Below are 26,945 nucleotides of genomic sequence, written 5' to 3' on the forward strand. Positions count from 1 at the left end.
CGCACTTTGAATGAAACTAAGATGTCATCAGGATAGCTGCAACCTGTGACACTCATTCCAGATAACCTGTGGAGATTCGAACCAAGATCATCAGTAAGAGATCTTTAATCTAACTCTTTCACAACTTAACTACCTCACAACCCCTAATTAAAGTACCTATAACAGAAACCATAGACAGATTAAATGGTCTCTGCTTATAATGAGTGAAGCACTAAACTGGTTTTTCCCTTCTTCCTGGTCGGTCAGGCACCCAGTCTAAAATCAACATGTTATGTTTATTTGAGTAGGAAAATGTTTGCAAGAACCATATTTCCAACATAACATTCCATTTAAAATTGACATTATGAGGTGACTATGCATGCTACAATGCCATACTTTTTCAGACTTCGCATTTCAAGAAGCTTTTTCATTCTGATTCTTTTTCATTTTTCATTCATCTGTCAAAAGAAATAATGAGTCCAATGAAGCTGTTACTATGTGATGGAGACAGGTCCAAGGGAAACAACTCTTGGTTGCTCAGTTTACAGATTGAGTAAACCCAGCCTCTTGATGGACTGATACTGATCAGGAATCTCCATGAGAGCATGGAGGGCGAAGGAGGCGGACGGATTCTTCACGTCTTGGATCACGCTGTGGTAGTCAACAAAGTGGAAGTTGTCAAAGGATCGGGATGGAATCTTCTGGTCAAACTCGTCCATGACGTCCCAAGGGCCGTCTCCGACCCCTACCATGATGATGGAAAGAGGGTAGTGGGAGGCCTCAACGATGGCGTCAGTGGTCGCTCGCTCACTCGTCACCTGGCCATCAGCTACGATTACCAGAATGTGGAACTGGAAAGATGATTATAGAAATAAAGTACATAAAATTTAGTAAAATGGCACCAAAAAATAATTGGAATTTATCAGACATGTTTAAATGGTTGAATACACCAACACCACAAGACACACTTAAATGTGTAACTTACTGTTTTGGTTGACTTGACGATTTCAACAGACTGTTTGATAAGCGGGGCAAAGTTGGTGGGTCCACTGAGACGAACTCGAGGAGTGATCTCGTTGTATACTTTTAACACATCCTTGAAGCCGTAGCACACACCCTGTAACATACAACACAGTCTTAAAGCTGCATCACACCTTGTAACATACAACACAGTCTTAAAGCTGCATCACACCCTGTACCATATAACACAGTCTTAAAGCTGCATCACACTCTGTAACATATAACACAGTCTTAAAGCTGCATCACACCTTGTAACATATAACACAGTCTTAAAGCTGCATCACACCTTGTAACATATAACACAGTCTTAAAGCTGCATCACACCTTGTAACATATAACACAGTCTTAAAGCTGCATCACACCCTGTAACATATAACACAGTCTTAAAGCTGCATCACACCCTGTAACATACAACACATCCTTAAAGCTGCATCACAGCCTTAACAAACAACATACACTTGAAGCTGTACAACATAAGATTCATGGCACATGTAATGTCAATGAAACTGGCCAAAAGCATAAACAGGCAATCCAAGATGGAGAAAAGTCACCAAGCTTCACTGTAATACTTCACTTAACCTGACACCAAGCATTCTCCTCCCACAGAGGTTACTTGCCATATCTTCCTTGGAACCGCTGTTCTAATACGGTCCTTGGATGGTGCGAGTGTTCAGGATTCGTGATTGGTTGCAATCAGATTTAGTTGTGCAATCAGCGACATTGTTTCAAAAGTGATCATTCGCAAGGCCTCAGTAATTTCCGTATGCTTCGGGAAAACTAGAACCTCTTCCCCAGAGTGGCCACCTATATTTCCCTTACAATGTTTAGGTGACACAAACATTCAAACACATCTAAAAATTACACGGACGAATGTTGAATTTTCCATCTCAGTGTGTAGATTTTTTTCCTAAAAAAAACCCAAAATATAAATTCCCGACCAATACTTTTAAGGTGTAGATTGGAATAATTACAACAGAAGCAGGTGGTAAAGGAGACATGACAACAACGACAACAAAGCAAGGCCACTCATATTATACTATTCACTTCTCAGCATGTTATTCCTGAAAGTGAACAGGCTATGTTTAAGAAATAGAAATATTAATAAACATAAATATGCTGCATTTGATAAATAATAACGCTACTATGTTATCTGCCCCTGTGTATGTGCAAAAGTCATTTGGGAATCATAAACTTAAAATAAAACAGAGTTGCTTCCCTTCTACAATTATCCTGATATACATCTCTGCTGATATTTACGAAACAGGCAATATGTTTAACTAATTTACAAAATGTGTGGATAATGTTTAAGCAGACATTTGGGTGAACACTAAACTTATCCTTATTCTTTCTTAGAGGGATGATAATTCAGGTATTGGAGGAGAATTCAAACCCACAAGATACAGCACACAGCCTGAGAGAGACCAAGAATTACTTCCACATTTAAGGTAAATCAAGTCAATGGCTGCTACAATACTAGGGTGACTATTGATGCGGAAACAACTATTGCGACAGTGATAGTCTATTGCGACCAACTATTGCAATACTATAGCAATAGTTTTTTTCTCTCTTTGAATTGTCTCATTTGAAGTCATTTTCCAAATGAACGCGTAGTTTATATGAAATAAAGACAACCTGAAGTAGCTTCAGTCTCTTTTAGTAACTGACAAGAAACTTGAAACCCAGATCAAGTTTGTTTAAGAGGTAACAGGGGCGGATAACTCAAAGTGAACGAATCTGGTACTTCCTGCATTTTGTGCTGCGTATAACTTGCATCGTTACAGCCCTATTCAATACATTTACATCAATTGGACTTAACTGGTCAACTTTGAAACATTTTTTTTTTTCTTCTCATTCTTTCCAATGTAAAGTAGCAGTTTATACAACATCATTACCTATTGAAACCTAAATTGTACTGCCATGCCATCATGCATATCATGCTAGATCATGGCCAGATAAATGATGGTATTTTACCTTTTTGAAATTTTTTGCTTAGTTTCTACATTCCAATTTCGGGCTAGTGAATTATTTTGTGGGCTAGTAACTTTCAGGCATAGCTAGCCCGACTCGCCAGCAAAATTTGGAAACTATTTTGCACACTGATCACAATAGCATTTAAGGCAAATATTGTTTTAATCACAACCATATGCTGTCAATCATATTTTCTATAATTGGTCTTGTTTATAGGAAAACATACCGATACTTTGTTTAATAGGAAATATGACTTTGTTCAACAGGATATAGGAATTTGGCGAAGGAAATTCATCTTAATTGGGCTTTCCTATTTAATTACAGCTTTTTACTACCACAGTGTCAATATGAATAAATATTGCACAAGCTGTTCTCTGTCAACAATTTAATTACCAAAGTGCACAGACAGTATATAAAAAGCAAGTTTATTAAAGTAACCTTACTGGAACATGTTCGCAGAAACCTGTCTGAACTTATCTCAGACCTGTTATTCAAGATGGAGGTGGAGAGACTTGATACAAGGGAGACATGTGACATCCTGAGAACATGAAGCACAACACGAACAGCGTGAACACAACACCAATACCTACACATTCATCACTTACATCTGGGCGGAGCGGGAAGATGCCATGATCCCGGGTCGTCATGTCCCCGAAGCCAAACGCCGGCATCACACCCTCGTTGTCGAATGGTTCCAGGGTCTCGCCAAGAACTTGAATAACCTAATTGATAGAAAGGTTTGAGGATGGGTATGGCTTTTGGCAATTTCAGCCATGGAAAAGCTGAATAAGGCATTGGTTGCAGATATTTTTCAAATATTGCAGAATACAGCTGCAAAGCTTGTTACTAAGGCTAAGCCTAGAGAACACTCAAATCACTTCATTGGCTACAAGTCCAGGAAAGAATATTAATACTATTGAAAGACTTAAGTCTTGCCTACCAATCAGTTTACAAGATCTCCCCTCCATATCTTCAATCTCTTACTGCGTATCAAACTTCCAGAAACTTTCGTTTGAATCCCGGATGGGGCTCAACCCCAAAACAAAGTACTAGAATTTTGTACTTTACTAAGAAAGTGTAATCCCAAATATAACATATGTTAAACTTTCGTTCAGCTGATAAATTCCTGCTTTCTGTGCCTCCCTAGAGGCTGAAGACATTTGGTGCCAGATCCTTCACTCTCCTGCTGTGCTATTGAACGCTCTACCCCTTTCCTCAGATGAGTGCCTTCCTTGACTACTTTTAAATCTGACCTAAAAACCAATCTCTTTAAAAGTCAATGACAATTGTTTATCCATTTTTGTATGAGCTTAGAGCATGCCTTGTGGTGTGGAGTTCAGAGCTATATAAGTTTCCTTATTATCATTATTATTATCAGATCTTTTTTTAACATTATTGCACAAAGTTAGGAAAAATGCATTCTCATTGAGCTACAGTGATGTCAATGGAACATTGTTTATTGTGAAACACTGAAATCTCACTCTCACTCTCTTCCGACCCGTGAGGATCCGGGGTAGAATAGGTTTTCAGCAACCCATGCTTGCCACAAAAGGCGACTATGCTTGTCGTAAGAAGTGACTAACAGGATCCGGTGGTCAGGCTCGCTGACTTGGTTGACACATGTAATCGGTTCCCAATTGCGCAGTACGATGCTCATGCTGTTGATCACTGGATTGCCTGGTCCATACTCGATTATTTACAGACCGCCGCCATATAGCTGGAATATTGCTGAGTGCGGCGTTAAACTAAACTCACTCACTCACTCACTCATAGGAGATATAACAGAAATAAGGCTGCAAATGACTTGTGGCAATTTTATTGATCTTGGCGAAAGTGAAATGTGAGTTTCCTTTAGATGATAAATATTAGTCGTTTTCGTATTTGGGGGTTTTACTGTGCAATACTTGTGCGTTTACGTTTTACTTTTTCCAGAATATTGGCGTGAAAATTCAATTTAGGTGGTCTAATAGTTCTTTTTGAAATTCAACTTTACTACTTTGCAAACAATGAACAAAAAACAAATATGTTCGCCACCATATAGCTGGAATATTGCTGAGTGCGGCGTAAAACTAAACTCACTCACTCACTTTAGGGGTGAGATGAACTTACTCACTCACTTGTTCTTCTTATGTTCTGGGAAAGATGGAGCCACTCTTCCTGAACCAACACTCTCTCTTACCTTCTGGTATGGGTTCTGTTAGGGGAGAGATGGACCACTTCTTCCCCTGCCAACACTCTCTCTTACCTTCTGGTATGGGTTCTGTACAGCGACAGAGATGTCGTGCAGGCACTTCTTCCCGAACCTGTGTTAAGCCCATTTCTGGTGTCCCCCGCCGTGATATTGCTGGAATATTGCTAAAAGCGGCGTAAAACTAAACTCAGTCAGTCAGTCAGTCAGTCTTCCCGAACCAACACTCTCTCTTACCTTCTGGTATGGGTTCTGTACAGCGACAGAGATGTCATGAAGGCACTTCTTCCCCTACCAACACTCTCTCTTACCTTCTGGTATGGGTTCTGTACAGCGACAGAGATGTCGTGCAGGCACTTCTTCCCGAACCAACACACTCTCTTACCTTCTGGTATGGGTTCTGTACAGCAACAGAGATGTCGTGCAGGCACTTCTTCCCGAACCAACACTCTCTCTTACCTTCTGGTATGGGTTCTGTTCAGCGACAGAGATGTCATGAAGGCATCTTCCCCTACCAACACTCTCTCTTACCTTCTGGTATGGGTTCTGTTCAGCGACAGAGATGTCATGAAGGCATCTTCCCCTACCAACACTCTCTCTTACCTTCTGGTATGGGTTCTGTACAGCAACAGAGATGTCATGAAGGCATCTTCCCCTACCAACACTCTCTCTTACCTTCTGGTATGGGTTCTGTTCAGCGACAGAGATGCAATCTTCCCTACCAACACTCTCTCATGAAGGCATCTTCCCCTACCAACACTCTCTCTTACCTTCTGGTATGGGTTCTGTTCAGCGACAGAGATGTCATGAAGGCATCTTCCCCTACCAACACTCTCTCTTACCTTCTGGTATGGGTTCTGTTCAGCGACAGAGATGTCATGAAGGTACTTCTTCCCCTACCAACACTCTCTCTTACCTTCTGGTATGGGTTCTGTTCAGCGACAGAGATGTCGTGCAGGCACTTCTTCCCGAAGGTCTTCTTCCCCTGCTGATAGTTGCTGGCAGTGTAGTCCACACCTACAGGAACAACACATGCAAATCAGGCATTAGAACCCTGGTGAAGCTTGGGTGGATTAGTTCAGTTTGTCACACCGAAGAAATGGGCTTCATTTCCCCATATCATGTCCCTGTATACAGTGTGCAAAATAGTTTCCAAATTTTGCTCGCCACTCCAGCTAGCTATGCCTGAAAGTTACTAGTCCACAAAATAATTCACCAGCCCAAAATTTGACTGTATAAACTAAGCAAAAGATTTCAAATTAAATGAGACTATGATATTGTTGGCATGACACGGATTTCATCATAGAGTTGCTTATATGATGAACATTTTGTATCAGGCCATAATCTTGCATTATTTAAAAGTGTATTACAACTTAACAAGTCGGAGAGAGTGATATATTTGCAAAATGATCCCATGAAAATTCACTAGCCAGTCGGGCCAGTGACTGTGGAGATTTACTTGCCATGGGCTAGCAGGCCAGTGGCTATTTCACACACTGTCTGTATACAGTGTGTGTTAAGTGACAGTGGGGATAGTTGTAGTGCTGGAGTGTTAGCTTGAATAATCGGTAAATCGATTGATCTTGCTTGCATAAACAATTATTAATGAGCTCAGGAGATTAATTGATATTCATCAAAAAGCGAAATATCAAATTCAACTTCAGAAAGAATGTTTCTTATTGTTATGTTTGTTAAATCAAGACATAAACAAGCGATGCAGTTTGCTGATTCATACGATTGCAATGTAAACAACATATTCGGGTGCATGTCGCTGCAAGAAGTATCCTCGGTTGCCTTGATCGTGGTATTAGTCGGTGACTGTTTTGTTTGCAATGTTACAATTGAGTCGTGTTATTGCCCACATGAACGTTGTGGTCAGGTTTATGATTACAATAATCCAGGGGTGAAAATAACCCATTGCCCGACGTCCGAGTCCAGTGCTTTTTCTGTCGGGCAAGCAAATTTGTATATCACGCTGTACCGGTGTCCAGTTGACTTTCCAATGTTAATAATGTTGCTTATTTAAAAAATAACAAGAAAACGGCCAGTATAGTGGAAAAATGATCAGGGCAAGTGATTTTACATGTGCCACTGTACCGGAGTACACTAGCAATTTTAAAGTTATTTCCACCCCTGTAATCGATTATCGATCTACATATTGTGAGAGATAACCAGTACATGGCAGTAGTTACTGTCATTGGAAGCAAGGGACTAACATATTTGTAAAACCTGGAGTGTTGTTATGGTCAGAAGTTAACAGGAAGTGTCATTTGGAGTTACCTCCCTTAGCTTTTGACAAACACATATCACCCTGATCTTTTGAGAAAATATGTGTAAGAATGATTTTAAAAGGCTGGCTGTGTCCCTTTCACAGGTTCTAGATAAAATAAGCAGTTCTTCAGCAACCCATGCTTGTCGTAATGGGATCGAGTGGTCAGGCTCGCTGACTGATTTGACACATTTCATCGTATTCCAATTGCATAGATCGATGCTCATGCTGTTGATCACTGGATTGTCTGGTTCAGACTGGATTATTTACAGCCATATAGCTGGAATATTGCTGAGTTAAACAACCAACCAACAAATTCTTTGCGATACGGTTGCAGGCGACAAAGAAGAAATGGCGAGCCGTTATATACAAATACTATGTCCCTTACATAGTTACAACAAACAAACTTACCAAATATCAGGTTACACTTCTCAAGCCCAGCCTCCCTGATGGCGTCTCCGACCTCGCCGAGAGACTTGAACTGTTCGGACACACTCTTGATGTCTTTAGTTCGAAGCAACGTCTTGATTCTGTTTTTGTGTGTCCCATCCACCTTGTCAAACTTCCCATCATTGTAACTGGAATAAGTCCTCGATGATGTCGACGTTGTAATAGTTTCCTCTATAAGGGTTGACTTAGATGACGTCATGTCATCCTTGACAACAACGGGTTGGACGACGACCCTCCTGCGACGTCGCATACAAACAAAGTACAGCAGTATGATGATGATGACGATGATGAGAATGATGGACCAGTCCATGTTTTGCATCTCCATGATTTAAATGTAATGAATAGACTTGTCTTATGAGAATAAGGCTTCACATGGGTTGATCACCTGAAAGTAACGAAAATATATCATTTAATATATTGTGTTAACAGCATGGTAAACCAATCTGATGAATATTTAAATCATCATCTAATAAATATGCAAATTTGGTCATCTTACAGGATGATTTGTCCCATAATTTTGGACATCCGAATATAAAAGTTGATCATTATTTTGTTGTCGCTTACCACTATTTTGTACGATGGGGGGCCACTTGCTGGTAGAACAGCCAGGCAATCAACAAGCGTCTGTGGAGAAATTTCAATTTCATACGTGCAACTCGCACACCTGGCTGTTCTACCAGAAAGCAGTCCCCCCTCGTGAAAGATAGCGAAAAGTGACAACAAAATAATGATCGTTTGTTAAACAACTTTTTATTTGGATGTCCAAAATTATGAGACGAATCATCAGAGTTGGTCTGTCGATTTCATGTGACTGTCCAAAATTTGGTTTTGTTGCATTTATTAGATTTAGTGTTTGTGAGCAATTCATCGGTCTCAAATGAAATCAAACGGACTGTAACAGGAAGTAAAAATAACACTGCCTGTAACACTGATGACATAACACTGCTTGTGACACTGATGACATAACACTGCTTAAAATGCTGATGTGTAACCATGGTAACATGTGTTATTTTGATGGTGTAACTGTTCAGGTAACGGTTCAAGCAGGGAGCTTAATAGTGGACGTGTTATTTGGGAGCTTTCATTCAGCCTCATTCAAGCAAGAAATCTAAGCGCCATAATCCTCTTGACATGTTATTTGGATACATTTTCTTTGATGCTTCTTTCTTTCCTGCTGAGAAAGCATGCTTAACATTTTAAGGAAACAATTTTGTAGTTATTTTGAGATATCTTTGGGAATATTTACTGTAAAAAATTTAATGAAACACAGTTATTGCTTATATCCATGATAACGTAATAATTAAACTACATTCAGCTATATGATGAGCAATGAATTAGACACAAGAAACCCCCAACAACCCCATATATATGGAAGGCTGTCTTACTTGTTGTTAAAAGCTGCAGGAATAGTTTATCGTGTGAGCGGTGGGGTAGCCTTGTGGTTAAAGCATTTGCTTGTCATGCCAAAGACCGATGTTCGATTCCCCACATGGGTACTATGTGTGAAGCCCATTTCTGGTGTCCCTTACCATGATATTGCTGGAATATTGCTAAAAGTGGCGTAAAACTTAACTCACTCAGTTTGGTGTGCTCACTTTATGATGATTTTCAGAAGCAATCTTGTCTTATCAAGGGTCATTTTACTTAAATTTGATACTTTTTGAGTACTGTCAATACTATTCTTGGACCTTGATGGTAAAATAGCAAAATGATGCACTTTTCATCAGACAAGTTTAATAAGTACTTTGTAGATCTCGGCAAACCCTGGCACCAACTCGAACCATGGCAACATTTCCTAAAAGTTCCGCATTTTCAAAAGTGATATAAGGTACCGATGATTCGTTTTCAAATATAATGTCATGTTCTAAAATCTTTTATTTTCATGACATGTTCCAAACGTTTCACATGTGAATAATCTCCAACAAAATAGTTACATTTTAAAAAAATATGAGAGTTCTAAATTTGAGGTGTGCAGATTTTCTGCTGAGGCAAACTCAAAACCTAAATTATACTGTCAAGAATGATATGATGTAAATATTTATAAACTTCAAATACAATATACAAAACAAATATGTTTTAAAACAAACAGTCCTTTAAAAATTCTCAGATTTCAATCCCATTTAATTATGTCTTTCAACCAGTCAGATTGTAAAAGGGAGAGAGTACTGAAATATTAATTTTTGCTTGAAATTGAGATATCAAAAACACCAGTTCCATGATAATGATGTGTATAATATTTGAGCTACAAGATTTCACCTCTTGGAATGATAACACTATCGATCACCATCCAATGTTGATGTGAAGAATAATGTGTGAAAATCTTTCCACATCAGTTCATTACAAGCGTTTTATGGAAAATATACATCAATGAATATTTGCACAAGAATTATAATTAAAATATCAATTATAGCTCTGACCTGAAACTGAGAACCTGTAAAATGGCTGCAGGAATGTATGAAAATATAAAAACAATGAGTTTTGCCATATCCTGTTATGCTGACACAAGCATTGTGTCATGCTACTTGCAAACTACTGTTCACAATACACAGACCACAGAGCTTGTGAATTCCTAAGCATTGTGGGTAATGAACTCCAGCCAGCAGACGCATTAATTCGGGCATTACTGCCACTGACTGGGCATCTGGTACGTGACCCAGAGTTCAACAGCATAAACACGGTAGAAATTGCTGTTGTTTTATGAAAACAGTACTCAGGCCTCAAGACAACAGTGCGCGAAATTTACGTTGGTCCTGTGGTCCCCGGCTAGTAAAATTTCAGCAAGACCACTAAATGATATGTTTGCAGTTGTCCTGGTGGCCAGTGAATTTTGTATTGATAGTTAAGTAAATCTACGAATGTTATTTTGGACCAGTGAAGAACAGACAGGACCACGAATTATTGTCCACTCACTGGTTCTGTGGTCTAGTCGGAAATTTTGAAACGTTTCTTTCCCTGAGACAATTAACCTGTCAGTAATCAATAGGTTCCTTGAATACAGGATTTTACGCAACACATAAATATGCATCCAGTACGCACAAATGTAAAGATTGGATGCAGAAAAAATTCACTGTGTCAAGAGGGACGCACAATATTATTCACTTTACCCACATCTATAACTTTGCTGAGTGTATGGTTGTTTCTTTGAGTTACATGTCTCATTTCATCAGTCAGTCCACATGATCAATGATTCATTCCTGAGGCTCTAAGTAAATTACAAAAACATACAGTTCTCAACACCACTACTACACTGGATCCTCATACCGTCTGCATGGACCCTTAAAACTATAACAGTGGGTCCCCAGACTCCATGTTTGTGAGTCGAGGCTAAACCCTGCTTGTTAATGTAAACTATGACATATTCCTTTCGGGCAGGATGACATATTCAGACAGGTCACATGGTGTAATGACAAATTGATATTACCAGCTGTCTTGTCTTGCAACGTGTCCGGTGTATGAGAACCGGTCTAACATCCACAGCTGTCCTAAACGTAATACCTTCACGTACACATGCCATGCATACAATCAAGTCCTCCCACACACAATATCAGTTCTAATAAATCTGTACGACATGTACTCGGCTTCTATATAGCATGTACAGGCAAGAGATTCACGGCTGAATGGCTAGTTGACCCTGCTTTACAGCCAACTACACTGGTGACAGGCTGTTGTAAAAAGGAAAAGTTGGGTCAACAAAATGTCAATATCCTCTCCGCCAATATCAGGGATATCCCCTCGGTCAACACTTGGAGCAAGTTCACTTACACATAAACAAACCATCCACCTTGTCCAGTTGTACGATGTACAATTAACCTGACCCACTCAGTGAAGGCGTAATGTTAAAGATGTTGCAAGCCTATGCAGTGGGAGATAAAATATGTCAAATCCTACCACCAACTGAGTGCTTAGTATTCAGGCACAGTTCACAATAGAGATGGGTTTTTTTCATGATTCCTAATGCGACTTGGTAAATTTAGCACCTCCAGAATAGAAGGGGAGGAGTGTATGCACAAACATGGCTTAATCTCATATCCCTGATAAATCTTTTGGTGGTATCTATGAACACTGAATTTAATGACATTAACACATGCAAATTGAGAGAGTGAAGTATGTGCAAAAATGTGATTACATCTTACACCTCTGCATTTAAGTGGTATCCCAAAACATTGAATTTAACAACTAATTAATAAAATAAGTCAAAGTAGCTGATATGGGTGAATTCACAACTACTGTTTAATCTTATATTTTGCTAGTTCTATAGTGATAAAAATATAGAAGACATTTTTATGAATTTATAACTGATGACAAGTTGATAAATTGACTTATCTATTTTTTTCCCTCATTTATTTATCATGTTCATCATTCAACCAATGATTATTCAGGACAATCAGGTAATAGATATATATATGACAATCTACTAATGTTACACAGGACAATATACCGCTGGTTGTGTTGGATAATTTACGAATAGTCACAGAGGACAATCTGCCAATGTTTATGCTGGACAATCCACTTGTGGTTGCAATGGACAATTTACTAATGGCTGCATAGGACAATCTGCAAATTGTTACACAGGACAATCTGCTTGTTCATATACAGCCCAATCTACTAATGGCTGCAAAGGACAATCTACTACTGGCTGCATAGGACAATTTACTACTGGCTGCATAGGACAATCTACTAATGGGTGCAAAGAACAATCTACTAATGGTTGCATAGGACAATCTACTAATGTTTATATATAACAATCTACTAATGGTTGCATAGGACAATCTACTAATGTTTATATAGAACAATCTACTAATGGGTGCAAAGGACAATCTACTAATCGGTGCATAGGACAATCTACTAATGGGTGCACAGGACAATCTACTAATGGTTGCAAAGGACAATCTACTAATGGTTGTATAGGACAACTACTAATGGTTGCAAAGGACAATCTTCTAATGGCTGCATAGGACAATCTACTAATGGCTGCATAGAACAATCTACTAATGGGTGCAAATGACAATCTACTAATGGGTGCAAAGGACAATCTACTAATGGATGCAGAGGACTATCTACTAATGAGTGCACAGGACAGTCTACTAATGGCTGCATAGGACAATCTACGAATGGTTGCAAAGGACTATCTGCTTATGCTTGAAAAGGACAATCTGCTAATGGTTGCAAAGGACAATCAATGGGTGCAAAAGAAAATCTACTAATGGTTGCAAAGGACAATCTGCTAATGGTTGCAAAGGACTATCTGCTAACTGTTATCTAGGACAATCTATTATGGCTGCAAAGGACAATGTGCTAATGTTTATATCAAACAATCTTCTTCTTGTTGCAAAGGACAATCTACAAATAGCTGCACAGGACAATCTACGCATAGGACAATCTACTGATGGTTGCAAAGGACAATTTGCTAAGTCTTATATGTTATACAGCACAATCTATGCATGGTCATACAGAACAATCTACAAAAAGATAAGAAAATGATCCACTTAGAAATGATGCAGGGTTATATACAAATGGTTATGTAGGGCCATATACTTATCATGTTTATCATGGACAATCTACCCATGTTTATTCAGCACAATCAACATGATCAGCTAATGGTTAAATAGGACTTTACACTGAGAGGATAGGGAATACCTACTTCGTGAAGAGGTACACATTTCACATCAAAAGGTTAAGTCAGAATTGCCGGTCCAAACAGTAACCTATTTAAGACATGTATATCAATCTACACTGTTTTCTGATGGCTGTTCCATTTTTATGATCAAAGGGGCATAACTGCTGTGGGACATGTATTTGCCATTGCACTGTTTTAAGGTGGGGCATATTCATCTGATTGATAAGGTTTATGCAAGTTGTTTGAGCTTCTCATGAAATTAGGAAAGGGAGATAACTGCTTCAAGTCCATGTATAATATGAGATGCAGTCCCTGTTTTAGCCGGACAATGATGTGCTCAAGTTACTAGCTTTGGATAAATTAAATATATTTTTTTCTGCTTATCTCTATGAAAAGGCTAACATCTAGTCTCTGACATGAACATGTTTTACCAAATAATCAGTTCTTAATCGCTTTAATAAAGTATGATAAAATGGAGCTTTGAGACATTTTCCATTTTCAGAAACTGGAGTAATACTATATGAGGCTTGCTTGATATTATCGATTTGCATGGGGTTTCTCGCGTGTGTTTGTTTCAGGGCCTTTATGACAGACTACTTTATGAAAGATGAACAAATTTCCAGTATTATAGGGGCGGTGGGGTAGCCTAGTGGTTAAAGTGTTCACTCTTCACGCCGAAGACCCGGGTTCCATTCTCCACAGGTGTACGATGTGTGAAGACCATTTCTGGTGTCCCCGCCTTGACATTGATGGAATATTGCTAAAAGCGGCGTAAAACTTAACTCACTTACTCACTCCAGCATAACAGGACCCGTAAGTAGGTCACGGCACTTCACGAGACTTCCGGTGACTTTGTACCTCCGTTCACAAACAAGGTTTCATATCTTTTCAAAATGTCTCATGGTTGACAGTTTGCAGTATGGAACCAATAATCCTTGCAGGAATAACAAATTTCCAATCAGACCATCCCCAAATTCACCAACTATTATAACTGTCAACAGCTAGGACAGCCAAGCATGGTTTTACACTGGGTCCGGTCTGTTAAAGTCATATTTGGCGGTCAAGCAATTTTAAACCAGAACTGGTTCTTGAATATACGCTTGTACTTGGAAATCTGGTACCTGAAGTAAGCTGGGCGCCGTCTCGCATATTTCAAGTTGGCGCGTTCAAAGTGAGCGTGGAACCAACTTAGTACCGGAAGTAGCGCCTCTCGAGACTTACATGTCCTATTATCAGTGAATGTGAAAAGGGGAGAAAATTTGCCTGGTGGTATAAATTACCTGTGACAGTTATCGGATATAGATATTGACCAAACCCTGTACTAATTGTTGTACAGACAATATTTGTGGTTAAATATGCTGAGACTGTCACAAGACACTATAAAGTATTGATAATGGCCTCTGGCATAGCATGATACAGTGCAATTGACTCCAGCTTTTCCTTTCAATGTTTGTCATCCTCTCAACGATGAAATCTGCTTAATCATTTATCAGGCATTGTTGACATTTATCAGGCAAGACCTACAAATGTGTGGGTATGAAAATTACATATATATTCACTGCTACTTCCTGCCTCACAGACGCCTACTTGTCCAATCCTAACGGTCATACCGAGAACTGGTTGTTGCCTCCTCCCACCGGTCATCACCTCCCCCCCACCTACCACCACTTCACCCACCTGTCATCACATCCATCCACCTACCTGCCACCACCACTATCAGTCATCACCTTCCCCCACCCATCATCACCTCCTCCCCCAAATTCCCCCAACTGTCATCACCTCCACCTACCTGCCACCACTTCATCCACCTGTCATCACCTCCACCCATCCATCATCACCTCCACCCACCCACCCAGGAGCCAACACCACAACCACCTGTCATTACCTCCACCACACCGTCATCACCTCCTACCATCTGCCCACACCACACACATCCGACATCACCCCCACCTACCGGTCATCCATCCGTCATCACCCACCCACAAATCCTGACCTCCACCCACCAGCCACCCACCCATCATTATCTCCACCCACCTACCCACCATCACCAGTCCACCCACCTGCCACCACCACACCCACCCATCATCACCTCCACTCACTCACCCACACACCACCCCACCCAGCTGACATCACCTCCACCCATCCCTTGTCACATCCACCCACCTGCCACCACCACACCCACCCATCATCACCTCCACTCACCCACCCACCACCCCACCCATCTGACGACACCTCCACCCATCCCTTGTCACATCCACGCACCTGCCACCACCCAACCCATCTGGCGTCACCTCCACCCACCCACCCACCAACCCGACCCATCTGAAGTCACCTCCACCCACCCACCCACCACCCGACCCATCTGACGTCACCTCCACCCACACACACACCACCCTGGAACAGTATGGAGCACCCAGGTACATACAAGTGCAGTACATGTATTCCACTATACACACATTTACCATCGGAATCAATACCTACTCGTGGGCTACATCAATACTGCTGAATAATGAACAAAGGCTGCAAGGAGAAAACTGATGACTCGGGGATTCACCTTTACAGACATATTCCCATGCATCTTCCAACTAAGCTGTCAGTATTATAAGAACCATGACTAAATGCACACATAATGTATGGCAACACAACTTAATAATTTACCGTTTTCAAGCTAATAAGCACTTGTTCACATTTAATTTAGACGTTGTTGTACTGCAGTAATGTATAATTCAATGTTGCACAGAATTCAATAAAGTTTCTTTACCGATGTCAACATAAAAAACACTCAATATTTGACTAAATATCTGAAACACATTAAATAAGAGGATACCATCAGTTGTATTCTCAGCCAAATAAGGCAGGGTTTGGATTTTCCATTTTCACAATGAAAAATACAGAAAATGATATAGATAGCCTGACATAAGGCTGTTCTTGTCTTGCTGCACTTTGAAATGTTCCACCATAATAACCTCAGGGGCGGTGGGGTATCCTAATAGTTAAAGCGTTGGCTCTTCACGGCGAAGACCCGGGTTCGAAATCCCACATGGGTACATTGTGTGAAGCCCATTTCTGGTGTCCCCCGCCGTGATGTTGCTGGAACATTGCTAAAAGCGGCGTAAAACCAAACTCAGTCAGTCAGTTAATAACCTCTGTAAATAATCAAGTCTGGACCAGACAACCCAATGATCATCATCAGTTTCGATCAATGCAGGGATACGATGTGTCAACCAAGTCAGCGAGCCAGACCACAGAATTCAATCAAGTTTCTTTACCGATGTCAACATAAAAAAACACTAACTATTTTAATCCTGCTGCAACTGGAATTGGTATATATTTACTCAAAGTCATGACACAACTACGCATGTCAGTTTACCATATTCAGTATAATAAACACTGCACATGTCTTTTATATGTCTTAGGTTTGGTTTGGTTGTTTAATGTCGCACTCAGCAATATTCCAGCTATATGGCGCAGGTCTGTAAATAACTGAATCTGGGCCAGACATTCCCGTGATCAACAGCATGACCACTGATCTACACAACTGGGATATGATGACATGTGTCAACCAAGTCAGCGAGCCTGACCACCCGATCCCGTTAGTCGCCTCTAACGGCTAGCACTGGTTGTTGAAGGCCCATTCTAACCCGGATTTTCACTGGTAAATTCGATAAATACTTGACACACAAGAGAAAGGTCCCCAAATTGTGCTTGTGTGATCACACTATGCATCAGGTTTTCATTGGCTTGCTTTTCAAAGCTTTCAGGTACTACTTTAGAAGAGGATATTGAGATATTGAGTGTGCAGTGTTTTTGTGCAATATCCAACGAAACGAATTACTTTGTGTAGATGTATTTTGATGCTTGGTGAAAGTATTACTTTTTCTCAATCTAGCTGCACATGTCTACACCTGTATGCAAGGGAAAATATATTAATTATGATTCTGACATAAAAATAGAAAGAAAATCTATTTTAGTTTTGATGACTTGAAAGTATTTTTAATATTAAAAGAAAAACAACTGACATCAAGAAAAGTCTTTGAAAAGTTAATAATATGCTGGAATGACCCAAACCATGGACCTTTATTACATTGACTACAGTAGCAGCCTCCTGGATCAACACTGCAAGTTGTATAGAAATTGTCATAATGAACTACACTTATTGGAGGGTGGCAGCTGGTGTAGCCATGTTCAGGGCTGAGTGACATGGCAGAATATACAGTGTACATGGCCAGATCAAAATAGCAGCATGTTGCTGTTTCTGTAGTCGGTCTGAGACACAGTCCCTGAACCACATTATTTTCCCTACTGCCAAGCCCTCTCTGCAGTGCTAAGTCTAGATTTCCTCAGGTTCTGAATCTCTGGTCTCCCTGGGGCTCCTTAATATCCAATTCAAATGGGCTTGTTTGTTACTATCAAAATTATATATATTCAGAGACTAAGCGTTAGTCTACTGTTTCTGTCAAACTTATATAACCGCCACTGTGGTGTAGTGGTTAGAGCGTCTGCCCCGGAGAGCGGAAGGTCGTGGGTTCGATCCTCAGCCACGTCAAACCAAAAGACATTAAAATATGGTACTTGTTGGTCCCTGCCTGGTGCTCGGCATTAATTGGTACAACAAGGACTGGTCGGCTCGGAGTCAATATAATGTGTCTGAGTGGGGTATTCATGCTTAACTGCGGCATGGTATCTCAGTGAGCTAGCACTATTAAACCAGCTTAAGTCTGGGCTAGTACAAGCAGCCACACATACACACATAATGCTTGTCGTTATATAAGCGAAATATTTTTAAGTGCAACGTTAAACACCATTTCACCTCACCTCAAGCTTATATATTTTCAGAGAATAAGCATCAGTCTCTCTCATTAATTATCTGAATGAACACATAAGAACTTGACATTGGGCGGAATGTGATACCGTCAATCATTCAGCTGATACATTTCGGAGTGAATTCAGGTTTGTTTGTTTGTTGTTTAATGCTGCACTCAGCAATATTCTAGCTATATGGCAGCAGTCTGTAAATAAATGAGTTTGGACCAGACAATCCAGCGACCAACATCATGAGCATCAATCTACGAAGTTATGATATGATGACATGTGTCAGTCAAGTCAGCAAGTCTGACCACCTGATCCCATTAGTCACCTTTCACAACAAGCATGGGTTGCTGAAAACCAATTCTAACCCGGATCTTTAAAGTCTCAATACCAAAATGAGAATTGTATTAAGCATTTAAATACTGAGTCAATATGTTGGTTTTGTTATGGAGTTCATCATTACTATTTCATGCTCAAATTCCAACAAGATCATGAAAGATCTGATGATGATGATGATGATGATGATGATGATGATCTTAGGAAAATGGGAAGGTTATACATTATAAGAAGGCCTCAGACAGGATGTTGGGCTGTATGTCTAGGTTGTGATTAGACTTTGGAAACCATTGACAACATTGCATTCAATAATTTACAGCAAGTGTCATAAACCTCACCGGTCCTACCAGCAACTAGAATTTATAGTCTTATTGACCCAGGGAACTTCTACTTGCCTCAGGCTGATTGCCACTAATAATGAGTATAGCATTACAACAATGTAGCTGTAAACTGGTTTTCTAACTGATTGAACTGATATGAAACACTTATAAAAGAACAGGCTACCATCAGTTGTATTCTCAACCAAATAAGGCAGGGTTTGGATTTTCCATTTTCACAATGAAAAATACAGACAATGATATATAGCCTGACATAAGGCTGTTCTTGTCTTGCTGCACTTTGCAATGTTCCACCTCAATAACCTCGGTCTGCAAATAATCAAGTCTGGACCAGACAACCCAATGATCATCATCAGTTTCGATCAATGCAGGGATACGATGACATGTGTCAACGAGCCAGACAACCTGATCAAGTTAATCGCCTCTTACGACAAGCATGGGTTGCTGAAGACCTGATCTCACCTGGAATCTGGGCGATGGGCGAGGTGATAAGCATAGATTCCTTCACCATCCTCTACATTCGGCACCTGGTGACCCAGCCGTCCATCATCATCAATAAAGCCTAATTACTGGATCACTCAGCCACAATGCCAGGAGACCCAACTCTCTGTATATCCAGCGGGATATAAATATTGATACTACCCGAGTGCTGACCACCCATTGTTGTGCAGTGTATCTATCGCTGCCTACAGTGTACAACAGAGCTGAGTCAGCAAATAATACCCTGTGCTATACACACATATAGACACACATCGACACTATAGTCTGTTTGCAGTGAAAATGTACCGATGAATTTCATTCTAAACAAAAAGGTAAATCGAATAAAGTGAAATTAAGATTGCTAATCCTCATAATTTTACCTTGCCAATTGAACATTCAAATCTCAGAATTTTATTCAACTTAGGATAAAAGTTGTTTAACAAACGATCATAGTTTCAAATTATTGGTTTGTATGACAATTCTAAGATTTAAATGTTCATTTGGCAAGGTAAAATTATGAGGATTCGTAATCTTAATTTCAAATAACTTGATTTACTTTTTTGTTTAAAGTGAAATTCATCGGTACGTTTTCATTGCAAACAGACTATATGTTGGATTACAGGATTTAGAGCAGCCATGAGTGGCAGTTGAGGAACATTTTAGACTAACACTTAGTCCCTGACTGTATATAATTTTGATGAAACAAAGAAAATTTAAACTGAAAAGGAGTAAGTTTGGTATAGCAATATTTCAACAATATAATGACAGGGGTTCACACATTGTACCCATATAGGGAATCGACCCCGTGTCTTGGGCTTGACGAGCAAATGCTTTAACCACTAGGCTATTGAAAAGGAGCCCAGTGAGATGGGAGATTCAGAACCTGATGACCATCAAGACTTCATTTGGGGATTTTGAATGACAGTAAGCCCGCCTGGGACAAATGGGAAGTAATATGGTTCTGGGACTGATAATAGATGTTCTATTAAATTTGATTAAGAGATTGATCTTGGGTCACATGATTTTATTGTTATACCCAATCATTATATAGGCTGGGAAATATTGCCGCTGCTTGCTGACCGTGCAAATCAACAGATGCATTATATTAATTACGTATATTCTCTGTACATCCAGGTAGTCAGTGTGTCAGTAGGGGCTGGTGGAGGTGACGTGGGTGTACGTGAAACAATTGTTGAGCACAAGCCAGATAGTTCTTTAAGAGCCAAATGCAGGGGTTTTTAACCAGTAAGAGGTGACTAACGGGACCAGGTGGTCCTATTGACTTGGTTGACACATCATCGTATCCCAGTTGCGTAAACCGATGCTCATGCTGTTGATCACTAGATTGTCTGGTCCAGACTTGATTACTTACAGACCGCAGGTATATAGCTGGAATATTGCTGAGTGCGGCATTAAACAAGAAAACAAATCATTAATTATTGGCAGGCTTGGTGTATTTGACATACAGACCATGTGGGATATTTGTAGTTTGGATTGTTTGATCATGTTCATGATGAGTCAAGTCCAAGGTCAACATGTAATGCTAAACAAAAATTATCACTATCATCATTGTAATAATATCAGATGACAGGATTGGCTCGATACACATGATAATAGAACAAGCAGTGACACACTCAGCCATCAATAATTGATTATAAGCCTGTTGCCACGGAAATTCATATGAAAGTTCAGAAGATGATGCATCTTTTAGTTAATCAATTTTTATATATGTGTATCATAAAAAATGAATGATTTCAAGTATTTTCAAGGTTTCGACAATGAGGTTTATTGTAAAATTATACGTCATAAATATAGGAGTCTGATATTGTCGCCATAGAAACGGGAACATATTTCACTCTCTGTGTAGAATTGATTGGTTTATGTTACCTGAATTGCAGTGAAATTGAAATTCTTAGTTATAATTAATTGGCAGACATGAATAGACAGAACAGTGAGCATATAAAGTGAGGTTGTATTTCATGTTGAAACTCTCTCCTTATTGACATGAACTGTAGAATAAATCATATTTCACTATGAGTATTATGACATGCTAACTATTTGTGCATTTCTGTGTGCGAGGGACCATGTAGAGTTGGTGCAGTGGGTGGCCTAGTGGTTAAAGCGTTTGCTTGTCACATGGGAGATCCGGGTTTGATTCCCAGCAATGGGTACAATATGTGAAGCCCATTTCTGATGTCCTCTGCTGGAATTGGAATATGGCTAAAAGTGACATAAACCATAACCGTAACCACTCACTCACTCACTCACTCACCCACCCACCCACCCACCCTCCCTCACTCCAGTGAAATCCATGTTTTTAGTTATATTCAATTTTATATTGTCATAACTATCAGAGTTACAACTGATTTAAAAAAACTGAATGTACTTTGTTTTGAACATGGAGCAAGATTGTCCTTTTGTATTTTTCCTCCTTCACATGAAACATGAAAATCTGTCAAAATAGCTAAATAAATGTTCTGACCCTGTTCAACTTCAAAATTTGACAAAAAGGAAATTAAGAAAAGACTCTAAACAAATTGAACTTGTAATATGACGTTACAAGCCATCATGGTGAAAGTTATTTCCAAATAACATATGTACCCATAAAAATCTGAAATGGCAGGCATAGTGTAGCAAAAAATATAAGTGTGTGAGTATGGTTTTACACTGCTTTTAGCAATATTCCAGCAATATTCCAGCAATATCACGGCAGGGGACACCACGAATGGGCTTCACACATTGTACCCATGTGGGGAATCAAACCTGTGCATTCAGCGTGACAAACGGACACCTCAACCATTAGGCTACCCCACTGCCCCTCAAACAAATGTGAAGATATGCAACTATTAACACTAATCTATGCACATTTATGATTCATTACATTACACTGAAATAGCAATATGACAAAATAAGACATTAATGTCTATCAAATCCCACTATTCCGTGTCCCTGGGCAACAATGAGTTTATTATCTTCCTTTCATCTTCGAACAGGAACAACCTCAAACAGTCAGAGTATTTACCCGTGTGGTTTCCATCATATTTTATATCATAATTTTCGTACTGAGAAACAAACAACATTTATCAACAAAATAATAATTTGAAACATTGTACCAAAAATATTATGAACATCACTGACTATTTCAAAGCATTATTCATTCAGAACACATTTAGGAGGAGAAACAACATACTTCAGATTTGATATATTATGTTTTACGGAATATTTTAACAGAATCTGGGACGGCTTTTAAAATTTGACTACGCCTCCATCAGTCCCAAATACTGAGAAATGGACAAAAATTGCATGTTATAAAAATATTTGTGTCACTACTGATCCATTTGCATTCATATATAATATACCCATGGAAACGAATAATGGAACACATGAAAGTTAAAGTGTTCCTTTATTTATTCCCCGAATTTCACCCACTGTGCACTGCTTATCTTGTGAAGAAACCTGGAAAAGAATACAGGAACACTTCTACTTTCATGTGTTTCCTTATTTGTTTCCATGAGTATAGTACATTTCTTTAATCTTGCACTGTAACGAGATGACTGTCTCATCGTTTTGGCATTAAACTCAATACAGGAGGAATCAATGCTGCAATGATTTTTGTGAGAATGTTGATAGTAATGGTACAAATTCCAGCCAATCAGGGAAGCTTCCCTTGTCATGTCAGAATTATCCTAATAAAACGCAAATATTGTGGATGACAACTTCTTTTTTTTGTATATCACAAAGTTTCTGGGCTATTCCTTGCCCCTTGCCCCTTTTAGGGAACATCAGGAGGCCAATCAGAAAAAAATCCATGGGTTAACTCTGAACTTTGGTTTAATGTGGTTTTTACCAAACCTCCAAAGCACCTGAAGATGGAGAACATTATTATTCATACATGTGTCGAGAGAAAAATGATCTGAGATTACAAAACTGCACTGAATCAATTGTAAACAAAGACCACATTGACCGGTTATTGTAGACGTACACGTGATGCATAATGGAAACGGGAGGCTTTTCATCACATGACTTGTTGGCCACATCTGCTGTTGAGTATATTTTTACATATAGGTGTTGAACAGGACAGGATTGATGAAACTAGTGAACGGATCTCTTAGGACTGGGCTGTTGATACTAGTGAACAGATCTCTCCCCTGACCAGACCATTCATAGCTAAGGCACAGATTTCTCTCCTGACAAGGCTCTTGAAGCAAATAAACAGATCTCTTTCCAGACCTTGTTATCTTAACGGCTGAACAGATCTTTTTCCTGACAGGACTGTCAGAGCTGATGACCCGGGTGCCGTTAAGGTTATTGCAACTCGCTAAGGTTATTGCAACTCACATACCTTAACATAGACTGACTGAGTTTGGTTTTTCGCAGCTTTTAGCAATATTCCAGCAACATCACGGCAGGGTACACCAGAAATGGGCTTCACACATTGTACCCATGTGGGGATTCAAACCCGGGTCTTCGGCGTGACGAGCCAACGCTTTAACCACTAGGCTACCCCACGGCCCCCTTAACATAGACTTACAGCGGTCTTTGTACAAAGGTCTAATGGAATTCAGATTTTTGTGACAACCTTGCTATTTATTGTAACTCTACAATTTGGAAACTGGATGATAAAATACTTTGCCGGTTAGTTTATGGGTCAAAGATAAATGAAGCTTAACTATTGTTGCAGTCTTGAGAGTGTTCAGGAAATCCAGCTCTCAAGTTTACAGGTTTACTGATTAAACAATAAATTGAAATGACATAAGTGTTGTGATGTTTCAAGTTTAACTGGATCATCAATAGGTATGGGCACGATCATTTTCACAATGGCACACCTGGTTGTTCGCCAATCCCTACTCATTCAATAAATGAAAATTTGTTTGAATTACAAACTTTTCAGTGAGAGGAAACTAAAATGGGCGCGCCTCACTGTATACATGCTGCATATAGGATCCTGGTGCGGAGCAAAGAACTTGATGATGTAACTATAGCAACCATTACACTTCTGACTGAGATGGGATTTGAACCTTGGACGCCTTGTCTTCATGATCAAAGAGTTTAACTTGAAAATGAGAAAAATTATGCACCTGCTCAGAGGCCAATATTCTTCACCATGACTGAAACAAATGTCATCAGAAATTTCCTATTTGATGTTAAAGTGTGTAACTGTTTTATGGATAACACAATGCCATTTAGAATTGTATTTAACTAAGAAAGTGAAATCCCAAAATATAACACATGTTTTATGGATCTGTAAAGATAATCTGTACTTCTGTGATAACACAAGGACAGCGGGTTAGCCTAGTGGTTTAAGTGTTTGCTCGTCCAGCTGAAGACCCCGGTACGATTCCCTACAATGTGTTAAGCCCATTTCTGGTGTCCCCTGTCATGATATTGCTGGAATATTGCTAAAAAAGTCTGTAAAACTTAACTCACTCGCTCATTCTGTGACAACAGGACCAATGAATTGGAACAGATTTAATGCTCAATTTTAAATCATTGCATTGAATGCAATCTTAAGTACTGTGATAAAATACTGCTAAAATTTAAACAAGGGCTTTTTAAAAAAAAGAAACACAACCGTTGATTTGTTTGCCAAGAGCGTTCCGGTTGAATATCCAGGATAAATAATTGAATACACAAAGATATTTTTTCAGGTAGATAACTCAATGTTTGACTTGCAACAGAACATAACACCTATAAAACAAACAAATATAACATTATCAAACATAGTCTTTGTCTCAATCAGTTTGTATGGGGGCCTCTCTCCAAGACCAAATCAGTCATACAGGCCCTGAAACAAAATATATCGAAGAAAGCCCATGCAATTCTAGAATATGTGGCAAGTCTAGATTTCCACAGTTTCTAAAAATGAAGAAAGTCCCTGGGCTACTTTTCACTATATTTTATGCTTATGTTTTATGAACAGTTTTTTTCTGTAAAATATGTTCATTTCAGAGACTAGATGTTAGTCATCCAAGAAATGGAGGAACAAGTTTTAAAAAAGTCTAGAATAATTGGGCAAGTCTAGATTGCCTTGGGTATTAATGAAATAAACTTTGTTCTAGGCTCCTTTTGAATTTAATGATTTTTTTCATATAAATATTTTAAGATATATTTCTGGGACAAAATGTAAACCTAGTACATTAGTGTAGTAGGGGGATTAAAATGTCTAAATCTTCAGTCTGTGCTGGTGACCTCAGCATGACCAGGAAATCCCAGCATGCAGCTGTGACCTTGCCACTGGCATGTACTGTTAATATTGCTTATGCTATCAACTCCTGGTGTGCCTTATTTCAGGCTCAATAGAGACTGCTGTGATTCAGGTGTAATATTACTGACTACTGCAGAAAAAAAACTATCATGTTAATTTGAAACCGTAATAGGAATTCCATTAACCAATCTAAAATTGGATATATTCTCAGTTTTAAACAAAATCAAACAAATATACAAGAAAAAAAATGAGGCACAGGTGTTTATGTGCCATTAAGGAATTAATTAAATAGCTTCATCAATTTCATATCTATAGTGTTAATGCAGTAAATAGGTATATGAAGAAATTCACAAAATAATTATATTAATGGAACAATTTGTAAATATAACTGGTATTTTTTATGGCCAAGGATATGTTGCATATATATTCAATGAGGCCATATGTACTTGTATGTGTCTGTGTGTGCTCTGATACAATTATGATTTTATCCGTCATGAATAAAAACTAATTGATAAAGTGACTCAATATCAGTATTAAACTTATAATATAAGAATAACAGAACTGATTTTGAGAATGGATATAACATTTTCGCACTAAAGCTGTCCAAACCTGTTCTAATCACACCTGGTGTAAAAATACGCCTTGAGCAGTGCAGTTGCATTTCCTGCACAGCTGCTGTCTCAATGTATGCAGATTGCAACAGTACAGATTATCTCAGTCCCATTCGTCAACTGCCTCAAAATATGATAATTTACACTGAAAATAACATTCCAAATATCAAAGAATTTACAAATAACGCCATCGTGAGCGGTTGACCGTGACGGTAATTTATGCTGGATGGAGCTTACCTGTTATCTTGTTGATCATTCATGCATGGCGTTTGACCTGATGTCGCGGCCACAAACTGTTCATATTCATAATTATGCCAGCTTTGATTTTGTTGTCAGCTGCATAACTTACTGGTATATGTTCGCTAGTGTCATAAATGATACGAAATATGAGTTGAAATATTGAATTGGATGAATTTACCTGTTGTGCAAACTCCTGCAAACACGTCAGCTCTTCACTGGCCGGATCCAGGGGAATCCTCATGAATTCTAAAAATAGAAACCGGCACGTTGAGAAAAGGGACAGTATTCGTCCGCATTAAGCGGTAGAGAAAATAGTTCCGTTATATTCAATTTTAGACATCTAGATATGCTTTAAACTATATATACTGGTTGTTGTTAATAAAACAATTATTAACGACGACGAGGGAATTTTTGCTTGCATTGTGAGGTATTTGC

At 39.2% G+C, this 26,945-nt stretch overlaps 1 protein-coding gene across 6 annotated transcripts; it reads right to left on the reverse strand.

Moving 5' to 3' along the window:
* Window positions 1-453: 453 nt before the first annotated feature.
* On the reverse strand, window positions 454-26,761 carry LOC124287040 (E3 ubiquitin-protein ligase RGLG4-like). 6 transcript variants are annotated; one of them, XM_046723504.1, is made up of 6 exons: window positions 26,689-26,761; window positions 7,836-8,259; window positions 6,072-6,172; window positions 3,558-3,689; window positions 965-1,096; window positions 454-830 (listed from the first exon to the last, which is right to left on the reverse strand). In XM_046723504.1, the coding sequence occupies exons 2-6, from the start codon at window positions 8,197-8,199 to the stop codon at window positions 522-524; spliced, it is 1,038 nt and encodes a 345-aa protein (XP_046579460.1). In that variant the 5' UTR covers window positions 8,200-8,259; window positions 26,689-26,761; the 3' UTR covers window positions 454-521. The 6 variants fall into 6 exon arrangements, with proteins under 6 accessions (XP_046579460.1, XP_046579461.1, XP_046579459.1 ...); XM_046723505.1 differs by lacking the exon at window positions 26,689-26,761 and adding an exon at window positions 26,508-26,615; XM_046723503.1 differs by lacking the exon at window positions 26,689-26,761 and adding an exon at window positions 11,637-11,724.
* Between the last annotated feature and the right edge of the window lie 184 nt (window positions 26,762-26,945).

The sequence above is a fragment of the Haliotis rubra genome, unplaced genomic scaffold (assembly GCF_003918875.1).
Source record: "Haliotis rubra isolate DU_JTF1 unplaced genomic scaffold, ASM391887v1 Scf4, whole genome shotgun sequence".
NCBI lineage: Eukaryota > Metazoa > Mollusca > Gastropoda > Lepetellida > Haliotidae > Haliotis > Haliotis rubra.

Bases quoted from the DNA above. Each gene is read 5' to 3' on its own strand.
- LOC124287040 (XM_046723504.1), bottom strand. From the start codon at position 8,199: ATGGAGATGCAAAACATGGACTGGTCCATCATTCTCATCATCGTCATC. The intron at 3,690-6,071 runs GTAAGAGAGAGT...TCTATCAATTAG, and splicing joins AACAGAACCCATACCAGAAG to GTTATTCAAGTTCTTGGCGA. The intron at 831-964 runs GTAAGTTACACA...TCATCTTTCCAG, and splicing joins TCGTCAAGTCAACCAAAACA to TTCCACATTCTGGTAATCGT.